General features: G+C 40.7%; 1 protein-coding gene across 11 annotated transcripts in view; it reads right to left on the minus strand.

The window, feature by feature from the left end:
• LOC105487111 (astrotactin 2) overlaps positions 1 to 12,271 on the minus strand; it is a 995,255-nt gene that overhangs the window by 661,478 nt on the left and 321,506 nt on the right. For all 11 annotated transcript variants that reach the window (XR_011612991.1, XR_011612990.1, XR_011612989.1 and 8 more), the window contains one exon: positions 1,307 to 1,414. Coding sequence is in view for 7 of the 11 variants with exons in the window: in XM_011750424.3 (XP_011748726.3) it covers positions 1,307 to 1,414 (108 nt within the window). In the remaining 4 variants the exon portion in view is untranslated. The remainder of the gene's footprint in view (positions 1 to 1,306; positions 1,415 to 12,271) is intronic.

Consider the following 12,271-nt stretch of genomic DNA (forward strand, 5'->3'; position numbering starts at 1 on the left):
ACTGAACTGACATTAATAATGTCTGACTTATTTCACTCTTAGCATACACTAGGCACCATGATAAATTTTTTACATAGCTTAACCAAAATTCATCCACAGCCCCATGAGGCAGTTACAAGGTCCAACTTGTAGATGAAAAACTGAGGCATACAGAAGGTAAATAACTTGCCTAAGAGCAAAAGGAGCACACAGAAGCTATGGGGATCTGCACTCTTGCAATGTCCACTGTGCATGGATAGAATGCATGCAGAATGGTTTGTGAGAAAGCTTCCTCCTCCTCCTTCTCCCTGCCCCAGCTACTTCTCAGCCCACTTCTTTGTGGAGGTAGGAGAGGAGGGCCAGGTACCCTGCCACATGACCTGGACCTGTTTTTTGTCACAGGACCTTCTTTTCAGTGGGTGGTTAAAGCCCATGCATGGATCTGCCCTTTATCACTGGCATGGAATCAATGTTTGCACCCCAGGAGGGTCTATTCCAAGAATGCAGTCTCAGACTGGCTGCTTTCCTGTCCTTATGGACAATCCAAGATGAGGAATTACATTCACAGACAATTGCCTGAAATATGCTATGTTTTCCCTTCAGAGCACGTTGAATAATCAGAGAATGATGGATCTTGGCCACAGGTTTCAGACCTTTGTGGAGTCCTGCTTCAGCATTTGGCCATTCCCCTACATTGAGTGACACTGTGAGAAATAATTATGCACCAATACTAAATTTTATCTGTTGAAGAAACCATCTAGAAAGTCACATGGTATCTTCTTCATACATACCAAGTAGAGGACTTTATCTCTGGTCTGGTAAGTAAAATTTCCTGAACAAATGCTTGATTCTTTCCCATTAACCCTGTACATTTTATTTCTGAGTATGTTTCCCTTTACACTTTGGCTGCCAGGAATTTCTTACTTAAATTGCCAGCCTCTTCTAAGAACTACAAAACAGTATGGCAGGAATTATTCTGCATCAACCCAACCTGTGTTTGGATAATTTTCCTTATTCTTATTTTCATATTAATATGATTAGTTATTTCATTTCCTGTTTTGAATTTTTAAAAAATCTGCATAAACTAAAAAAAATCCATAATATTTTTTGAAGAATAAGGTAGGATAGAAAGCAAATAAAGAATAAGTCGAGAAAATGATATACTGAAGGTCACCAGTATAGCCAGGGCAGCAGATACTAAGCTCAGTTTTAACCAGATTGGGACCAGGTTAGAGAAGATTTACGATTTCCTAGGGAACACAAAATTTGATTTCCAGGATTTCCTTCTACAAACTCTGGTTCTGGAACCTTCCAAGGACACTATTACCTTTGCTGCGGCGGCGACTGCGGTACTGCTCCGTGTAGAACGTCAGCTGCGTTTCATCATCTGCCTCAGAGCCCGACGTCCCCTTGGCTCTCCCAAAGCTGATTCCCCCTGTGAGGAAGCACAATCTATCAGTCAGCCTTCCAGGCCTTCAGAAGTTTGTGAGATTCCTCAGCCATCCCAGAGATCAGCAACCCCATCCCCAGACTTCTCTCTGTAAATCCCAAGCCACCCAGGAGTCAGTGTGATGAATGGAAGGAGTTCATGCTCTGCAGTGAAGCAGATCTTGGGTCCAAGCATGGCTCAGCAGCTTCTGGGCCGTGTGACCTTGATGGGAAATCACACCTTTCTGAGCCCTGGGTTCTGTCTTTCTAAAATAGGGATAAAACTATTCACCTTGTGAGATTGCTGTGAAGATTAAAGGAGATGTAATATATAAAATACCTCGTCTGCAGTACGTCTTAAATAACTGATAGCTATTGTTGCTTTTGGTGATAAGCAAACACTCTAGAAAACACTCTAGATAACTTAATTTTAACCACATTTCAATCAAGTGCTTACTATATGCCAGGTTCAGAGCAAGACTCTGGAGACACAACGATAAATAGGACTCAGTCTTTGCCAGGCAGGGGATCATAAGCTAGTCAGGAGGACAAATGGAATCCTAAGGAGGCTTAAACCTAATTCATGGCTTCTGTTTACCACTCAATGAGATGCTAGGAATATGGGGGAGTGCAATTCATTTCAGCACGGAGGGTCTGAGAAGGTTTTATGCAGGAGTGAAGATTTAAGTCAGGTCTTGAAGGATGGATGGGGCTGCACTGGTAGAAAAAGGAGTTCCAGCAGAGGTACCAGCTTGAGCACCCTCAGGAATGGGCCATATGGGCAGTCGGAGGCAACATTAAGTGGAGAAATGACTGGGAAGACACACAGGGAGAGGACTTGGGTGCCAAACGGAGGATAGGGAGCTTTACTTTGGGTGTCATGGAAGGTTCTAGAGCAAAAGTATGAATTGACCAGCCATGGTGTGTACAAGGAAGAACACTCCAGTGGTACCTAGGCTGCAGGATGGGTGCGAGGCAGGGGAAGCAGCCAGGAGGCTCAGTGACCACCCAGGTGAATGGAGGTCAGGGCTTGCAGGAGGGCCTGTGTAGTGAGGGTGGGAGGAGGAGATGAGTGCAAAGGGTGCTTCAGAGACAAACTCAGAGGACTGTGGAAGGAAAAGGGCAATGCATTCATATGCTGTGAACGACAGATTGCAGAAAGGATAAAAAAGAAGGCTAAAAGCAATTGTGTCACAATACTAATAGTCATTAATTCCAAAGAGAGAAATATGGATATTTTTTATTTTTATCTTTGTGCTTTCTGCATTTTTAATTGCTAAAAAAAAAAAGACAGGATATGGAAAGAGAGGGATTAAAGGATTGGTAAATTATTTACTCCAGAGAAGAAATAACCAGGAGAGAGAGCCTCTGAGGATACTGGGCGTGAGTAGATGGGCACAGGAAAATAAGGACTTTGGTTTTTAAAATTGTTTCATTGATGGGGCTTCAGACATCTATGGTAATAGACTTTCTGGGAGGAGACTTAAGAATCTGGTAAAAATGGTTGTCCTGGGTGGAGAATTAAGTGGCTGAAAGATGGGAACAGAGGGAGGCTACTTTTCTCTATAAACTCTTTGCATCTTTTCAGTCAAGCACCATGCAAACCTATTACCTATTCGAAAATTTCAACTGAGGAAAAGAAAAACATATATTAGAAGGAAATGTTATTCAATTCACGAAAGGATTTATTATGTAATTTCCTCAGGTAGGGTATTTGAAATGGCATTCAGTATACAGAAATTCTACTTGCAGACACTTTTTCTGCAATATGGTTATTACACATTCATTCTTCTAGCAACATTGTTGCACAGTCTACTGTGTACCTAGAAGATTTGTAGACATTATTGTAGACAATCATCATCATGATATACTCATAAGAGTGGTGTAATTAACAAACTAGATTATAAAGCAAAGATGCAAAGACATGCTTAGGCAAAGTTACTTGCATAGTCACACAGCAGATGACTAGGAGAGTTAAGCTTTGAGGCTAGTCTGTCCAACTCCAAATTCGGTCTCTCTGTAATACAGGCATTGTTTTCCTTAAAACCACTCATGAGTGAACCCTGAAAGAGCAGATCATCCTTTGAGTGTCAAGGCACTAAGTACGGCATTCAGAGCTTTGTACACAACATCTCATTCATACTACTGAATTCATAATACCCTTAGGAGGGAGGCCTCATTGTGCCTACTTTACAGATGAGGCAAGTGACGCTCAGAAAAGAAAAATGATTTGCTAATAATGAGTGAAGGTGGACTTTGAAACCAGGTGGAACTAATGCCCAAGCTCAAATTTCTCGTCACTTATGATGCTGCGTCTCGATTTCAGGGTCTGTAAAATTGAAAGATTAATATCTGCCTCCCCACACCCATTCTTCCCTGAGACGGTATGTTCTAATGAGTGGGAAAGTACAAGGACAACAACATTTGATCTTTGTCCCAAATGTGTCATCAGGCAAGGTCTGTCCCAGAGCCTTAGTGCACACTTTCCCCAATCCCCAGCAACTAAAAGCAGGGCCTGGAGACATGAGGAGACTTCAGATTCTACCAGATTCAGTCCTCCATTTAAAGGCTCTGCTTTGAAATGGAATTGGCAGGGAGCTCATGGAGAATTTGGAAGTTACTAGAGAGCAGAGGTCCCCAGAAGCCAGCAGGGCTTTTAAAATTGCCATTAAAAGATTTTACTGTTAAAAGAGAAAAAAAAAAAAAAAAGAAGAAGAAGAAGAAAGAAGAAAGAAAAGAAGGGAGAAGAGCCAGGCATGGTGGCTCACACCTGTAATCCCAGTACTTTGGGAGGCCAAGGTAGGCAGATTGCCTGAGCTCAGGAGTTCGAGACCAGCTTGGGCAATGTGTGAAACCCCGTCTCTCCTAAAATACAAAAAATTAGCCAGGTGTGGCAGCGTGTGCCTGTAATCCCAGCTACTTGGGAGGCTAAGGCAGCAGAATTGCTTGAACCGGGGAGGTGGAAGTTGCAGTGAGCCAAGATCGCACCACTACACTCCAGCCTGGGTGACAGAGCGAGACTCCATCTCCAAAAAAAAAAAAAAAAGGGAGGGAGGAAGACTTCTGTTCATCTATACGTAATTCTTGGCCAAAGGGAAAATGAAGGCATCTGATAAGGTCATTCTCTTATGTTCAGAAAACATCTGCCATACTTTCCGCTGTGTCTGGAGCCACAGAGCAAAAACGAGGGGTCTATCCCTGTTAGGAGGCCACCTCAGACTCTTCTCACAGCCCACACTTTGAAACATTTCAGCAAAATTCTTACCCCCTTCCTTCCTTCCAATCTCTACTTTATCCTAAACACATGACCTCGTATATCCCTACCATGGTGAACAAATCTGGCGTACAGGAATCAGACATTATTTTTTCCCTACTGGGGCAAGATAGAGAGAGTGACCGAAAAGTCACCAGGCAATTCTGATATAAGAAAAGCTAACACTGGCATAGCACAGTATCTCTTCCAGGCACTATTCTAAAGACTTTACATGCGTTGACTCATTTCATACTTACAAGAACATAGGAGGTAGGTTACTACATTTATTCCCATCTCAACTGGTGAGAAAATGAAGGCACGTGGAAATTAAATATTTTGTTCAGGGTCGCAGCTTGCAAGTAGTAGAACCACAATTCAAATTCAGACAGTGGTAGGTAAATCTATTCCTTTTTTACAATGCTGGTTTACAATAAAATATGAACAAATACTTTGTTTACAATGTCCACAGTCATCCTATAAGGACTGTATCATGAGTTTTGGTTTTATAGATGAATAACGGTCTCAGAGGGGTGATATGAGGTAGTAAGTGGGAGAAACAGGATTGAAATTTGGTCTGTCTACCTGCAAAGCTTGCCTCATACCTAATACAACCAGGGAAAGTATGTGTGTCTGTGCCTATGCGTGTACACACACATGCCTGCATATGGATGTAGAGGGCTGACAAATGCTTGATATGTTGACCATTAAGGATTAGCAGTTCTCTTACTTGACTCCAATACCTGGACCTGTTTTCTTGTAGGAACTCTAATCAGGCTTAGCAAGATCTTTGTGACTCCCTCATCTTTCCACATGTCCAGGCACACAGAGACCACACCCCTATAACTACCATAAGGGTTTCTATAAAGGCTTTTCCCTTCGGGTCAAGCCTCCATTTCCAAACTCTTCTGACCTTTACTCCCTTCTTGTAACTATTAAAGTACCATGTGTTCAGAGTGAAAACTGAGGCTCAAAAACAATGTCTATAAACTCGGTTCAATAGAAATATAATGCAAACCACATATGCCATTTTAAATGTTCCAGTAGCCCCATTAAAAAGATAGAAATAAAAGTTCAAATGAATTTCCAGGATATGTTGCATTTCACTCACTATATTAAAATATTATGTTAATGTGAAATTAACATAAAGTTATTACTAAAATATTTTATATATTTTTCGTAAGTCTTCAAAACCCAGTGTGCATTTTGTGATTATAGCACATCACAATACAGACAAGCCACATCTCAGGTGCTCACCATATTGGAGAACACAGTTCTAGACACATTTGTACAACAAATATTACTGAGCATAATTAAGGGCAAGGATCTGAGTACAGGATGAAGATGAATAAGCCACGACCGCCAGTAAAATGTTAAATCTTAAAAAACAATTTGGATTTTTGACCTGGATGAAAAAAATGGCACAGCTGGGATTCTGTTAAACAACAGTATCTATGGTCCCCGCTCCCAAGGCACTTGGAGTCTAGTTAGTTTCTCTATTTGTTTATCCATGAGCCAAGGGAAGTAATGGACTTCAGTAGAAAGAAATTAAGGTATTGGAGTCAGACATGAGTTGTAGTTCTTTGATTCACTTATTAGCCATATGGTCTTGGGCAGGGCATTTGATCTCTCTCATCTCATCTTTAAAAGGGGTACAAGAACTCAGCTGAATGGTTATTATGGGGAAAACAGTATGTTGCATGTAAACATTCTACACAAAGACCAAGAAGTGAGAGTCAGGGCACATTTCTCAATTACTTGATGCTTGTCTGTGTTTAACAGAATGAAAGGAAGAGAGTGCTGCTGGTTGGAGGTGCCCCCTGACTCTCCTGCCTGCTGTGACATCCTGGGGAGGTGGCAGCCACCCAAGGCATATAGCCTCTGAGTATCCATATAATCTGAAGGGGCCACAGGCCAATTACAGTCTGACTTGGAGGTGATTCAGATGGCTAGAAAAGGGCCCCCTCTGTTAGCATTTTAATAAAAAATTGGTGATTTAGTGCAATAAAATGCAGCCATTAATTACACAGGGCTGCTCGCATACTTCCATTTAGGGGCTGAGAGAAAGTGAGAATGGTTAGAGACTGGCAAGGGAAAAGAAGAGGTCATCTATCTGCTGGAACCAGCAGCCTTTCTATCCTTGCTCCTTGGGCCCTTGGTTCTTCTGGTACTGAAGAGCCTGAGATGGAGCCATTGAGAAGATGAGCTAAACACATGCCACAGTGTGATAAGCACTGCCCCAGGTACCTTACATGCAATATCCTTCCTACACCTCACAAGGGGTCTGAGATGTAGGAGTTAATCCCGTTTTATCGATGGACAAATCAATATTCAGAATCTCACTGTTGCTTAATCAAAATTACACAAATGGCAGAGCCCAAATTTGAATCTGACTTATGTTTGATTCAAAAATGCTCTGTTCTCATTAAAAACATGCTTACTGTCATTAGTCAATAGAAAATGCAAACTGAAGCCATAGATACCACATCATACCCACTAGGTGGGCAATAATCAAAATAATGGAAAATAGCAGATGTTGGTAAGGATGTGGAGACATTGGAACCCTCATACATTGCTGCTGGAAATGCAAAATGGTGCAGCCATTGTGAAAACCAGTTTGGTGGTTCCTTAAGATGTTAAACAGAATTACCACATGATGCAGGATTTCCACTCCTAGGTATATACCCCCAGCCCCAAATCTGAAGATAGGACATTCAAACAAGTATTTGTACATGAATGTTCATAGCAACACTATTTACAAGTCAAAACGTACAAACCCAAATGTCAATCACCTGATGAATGGATAAACAAAATGTGGTATATAGACAAAGAATAATATTCAGTCATAAAAAGGAATACTGATACATTCTACAATGTGGATAAATGTTGCAAATATTTTGCTAAGTGAAGTAAGCCAGACATTAAAGGTAACATATTATATGATTCTATTTATATGAAATATCCAGGAGAGCTAAATCCATAGAGATGGAAGTAGACTAGTGGTGGCTAGGGAAAAGGGGGAATGAGGAGTAACTGTTAATAACTATTGAGTTACTTTCAGGGGTGGTGGAAACGTCTTGGAACTGGACAGAGATGATGGTTGTACAACCTTGTGAATGCACTAAATGCCACTGAATTATACACTTTAAAATGATTTATTATTATTTTGAGACAGAGTTTCGCTCTTGTCATCCAGGCTAGGGTACAGTGGCGTGATCCCAGCTTACTTCAACCTCTGCCTCCTGGGTTCAAGAAATTCTCCTGCCCCAGTTTCTTGAATAGCTGGGATTACAGGTGTGCATCACCATGCCCAGCTAATTTTGTATTTTTAGTAGAGACGGGGTTTCACCATGTTGGTCAGGCTGGTCTCGAACTCCCGACCTTAGGTGATCCGCCTGCCTTGGCTTTCCAAAGTGCTGGGATTGCAGGAGTGAGTCACCGCGCCTGGTCAATTAATGATTAATTTTATCTTATGTGAATTATATCTCACAAAATATAAAAAAAAAACCCATTTTTTTATTTTTTGGTAATATCACAAAATTAGTGATAGAACCATAAATGGGGAACGTGAGAGCTGTGAGAGAGACAGGGAGAGGGAAAGTTGGGGCACAGAGTAGAAGAATTACACAGCCACCTTGAAAGAATCAAGAGCTCAGACCTCTGGAGTCCTAGCCCAGTGTGTGGGGATGCAGAAGGGGACCATTCAGTCTGTCCTAGACCACCTGGTCACCTAAAATCATCACAATACTCACTCATTTGTTTATCCATTCCGTAAACAATCATTTACTCAGGGCCCATGCTGTCCCAAACACTGTCTAGGTACTGAAGATAAAGCCATCAATAAAACACACAAAAATTACTGATTTATTGGAGTTTGCTTTCTAGTGGGTAAGCATTTTAGATATTCTTGGCATGCCATTCTAGGACTTAGCAAAGCCTTCTACCTGAGGATTCTTACCTCAATTTTGCTGCTAAATAAATGAAGACATTCAGACATATTTAAAGGTTTCCCCTAGATGGCATAGATATTTGGTGGCAAACTGGGAATTTGACCCAGGTGTGCTCTGAGGCTAATCAAGGCATCAGAACAACATAAAAGTCATGATATAGAGAACTATGGAGCAAGATGATATAAGGTCTTTCCTGGGCCTATGAGAGTTAACTCACTGCTCTTCTTTTGCAATCTAACTTCTATGCTTGGGCTGCCCTGTCCACAGACCTGCTCTGCCAGCCTCGGCAGGCCCAGTCCTCCACACTCCATCTCCTGCTCTTGCTATCATGATGGATGGTGGTGACATGTTAAATTATTCAGGCTCCATGTCTTCCTCAAGCTGGTGACAGTGATATTGCATTTTTAGATTGCCCAGAATTGTGCCAGATAAAGAAATATGCGGTTCAGGAATGGAAAAACCCATCTGACCCCCAACCATTTAGGGAATACAAATGGTCCCAGTTATGGAAAAAGGACAGAAGTGGGTAAACTTCCCACACCCCCTAAACCACACAACCTACAATTGCTCTGAGCTTTAGAGCTTAACCACAAATGTTCATACACATTCACTTCTCGGAGATGTTTTGACTGTAACTGCTACCTGCCATCAGGCACCTGCTATAGGCCAGGCACAGTGCCAGACACTTTACATAGAGGTGACTATGCTATTTCTCCAAACGTGGCCGAGAGAGGTGGAGCTCCTTACTTGTGGTCACCCAGCCTGCTAAGTGGAAGGATATGGATTCGAGCCCTGGTTTGTCTGATCCCCCAGGGAAGAAATTTCTGCAACATTCTTGGGATTTATGATGAACTTTTAAAATTGATTTTTATGGTGAAAAACTATATATGGTAAAATATAGCTAAATCTGATTGTTTATAATTTCAGGGAAAGAATAAGAAATAACTGAGATGTCCATTTACAGAAGACTGATGAAAAAATCATAGCACATAGTCTTTCATAAGACCACTGAAAACAGTGACATAGATCTAAATTATAGACATACAAACCTCTCCAAGACATACTTTTGTGAAAAGGTATGCAGAGAAGAATACAAAGAGGGATTCCACTTGTGTAAGTTTATACATGCTTGCTCATATTTGGTATGGATGCTACTCTGTGTATGTAATAAAAATAAATAAAGAAGAAAGAAGTAAAAAGTCATTCTGAGATGTCATGATCTAAGGTTATGAACAAAGTTTTAAGAAGCATATAATAAAACATATTTTAAAACAACAATATTCTGTTTTTAAAGTGTACATATAAAATACATGTAAATACACACATGTACACCCATATTGAAGGAAATATATTAAGGTGTTACAGTGGTTTTTCTCTGGATGATAAGATTTGGGTGTGCTTTAAAAAATTTCTTATTGTTGCTCCTATGCATTTAAAAATTCTCCTCCAATGAACTTCTAATGCTTGCTAATAAAAAAAAGATACTTAATAAAAGCTTTGTTTATTTTTTAAGTGTGTACTCTTTATTGCAGCAGTTTAAACCCATTACTCACTTGACCTTTAATGTCATATGACCATCTCAGAGGGGGATCATTCCATCACCCAAGAAAGGAAATGACCCAATTTATCCCTGAATTTTGGCTTAAATAACTACTTATGAGGGAAAAGATCTCCAATCTAGCTTAACTCAGTCTTCCAGGGAAGTAAAGCTTTGTCTTCTCAAACATCCCACTCCTCCCTGTGGGATGGTATATTTTCCAAACAGGGCCATAACAAAATCTCCCAACTTGTCTTCTCTTTTGCAGTGGGACCTTTGCCACTCCTCCATCAAAGGTAGAGTCTCATTTCCCTGCCCCCAAATCTAGACTGGCCTTAGGAATGTACCTCAAATCTACAGAATGCAGAGGAAGTGACTCTGTAGGATTTCTAGGGATAGAACTTGAAAAGCAATAAAGTTTTTGCCTGGCTTTCTGAAAACACTGGCTCTCTAGATGTTTCCTCTTAGGAAAACTGCCATGATGCTGTGAGATTCTTATCCACATAGAAAGGCTATGTGTAAGTGGTTGAGTCAAGAGTCTCAGCTAAGCCCAGCATTTAAGACATCCCAGCCCATCCCAGGTGGCAAAAACATGAGAGAAGCTTCTAGTTGATTCTATCCCCAGCCGTCTGTTACCCATGGATGTTTGAGGTTTCCAAGCTGAAGTCCAGTCCTTGTGGAGCTGAGATAATCCACATTTCCTTTATCATGTATGACTCCCTGACTCCTAGAATCTGTGAGTATAAAAAGATTGGTGCTTTAACGCACTAGCTTTGGGATGCTATATCATGCAACAGTAGGTAAACAGAACACTCCTTGTCCAGTCCTACAAAAATATCCACACTCTTTCCAAGTTATCACCATATGGCACCTGGGCAATGGGAAGAAGAGCTGGTATGGTGTCCAGAGACTCTGGTCCTAGGTCTATCCTGTTCCTGACATACCGTGTGACTGAAAAAGACATTAACATCTCACAGATATTGCATAACAGCTAATATTTTTACTCTCTTCCCAAACACAGCAGCTCATTTGACATTCACAATAACTGGATGAGATGGGCATTGCCATTCCCACTTGAAAGATGAGGACACTGAGGGTCAGAGACACTACAGAGGCCTTGGTCAACATCCCATAGCTCATAAATGGCAGAGCAGAGAGGAGAATATAGAACCAATTCTGGAAGCTATAGTAGAGTAAGGGGGCAGATCTGAGTATCTGAGGTTGGTCAGATATTAAGTTCTATGAAATTTCCACTTTCTAGAGTCTGTCCAGACTTTTAAAATGGTAGACTTAGACTGTCACCTTCCCTATATGATGGTCCTCAGTCATCTGAATATTGCTTATGTGCCCACTCACAATCTTTTCATCCAAGCTACATATTTCTTTTCTTTTCTTTTTTTTCTTTTGGGACAGAGTCTCACTCTGTAACCCAGGCTGGAGTGCAGTAGCACAATCTTGGCTCACTGCAACCTCCGCCTCCCATTTTCAAGTGATTCTTGTGCCTCAGCCTCCTGAGTAGCTGTGATTACAGGTGCCCACCACCATGCCCAGCTAATATTTGCATTTTTAGTAGAGACGGGGTTTTGCCATGTTGGCCAGGGCAGTCTCAAACTCCTAGCCTCAAGTGATATCTGCCCACCTCAGTCTCCCAAAGTGCTAGGATTATAAATGTGAGCCACTGCACCTGGCTCAAGCTACATATTTTTATTAATTCTTTCAGCCATTCCTTATATCATATGCTTTAAAAGTTATAATTTTTGAATTATAAAGTCAGTACATATTTATTGTAGAAATGTTTTCAAAGATAAGAAAAGCACAAAGAAGAAAATAATCATCAAGGCAAATTTTATTTATCCCAACTGACTTCTCTTACTTTGAGATTTTAACTGTGTTTATAGGCATACGTTTTTGCAACTAGGTTTCATTGTCTTGTAACTTCAGCATATCGTGTGAATTTTGTAAAAAATATATATCTATATCTATCTATATATAACGATACGTTTAGTTATGCTATACCTACATTTACCCAAATGATAATGGTGATTTTCTCTGAATATTGAGATATTCTTCTTTTTATTTTTTTTCCTTTTGTGAGAAAATAAATATAAATTGCGTATGGAATTAAAG

The sequence above is a fragment of the Macaca nemestrina genome, chromosome 14 (assembly GCF_043159975.1).
Source record: "Macaca nemestrina isolate mMacNem1 chromosome 14, mMacNem.hap1, whole genome shotgun sequence".
Classification (NCBI taxonomy): domain Eukaryota; kingdom Metazoa; phylum Chordata; class Mammalia; order Primates; family Cercopithecidae; genus Macaca; species Macaca nemestrina.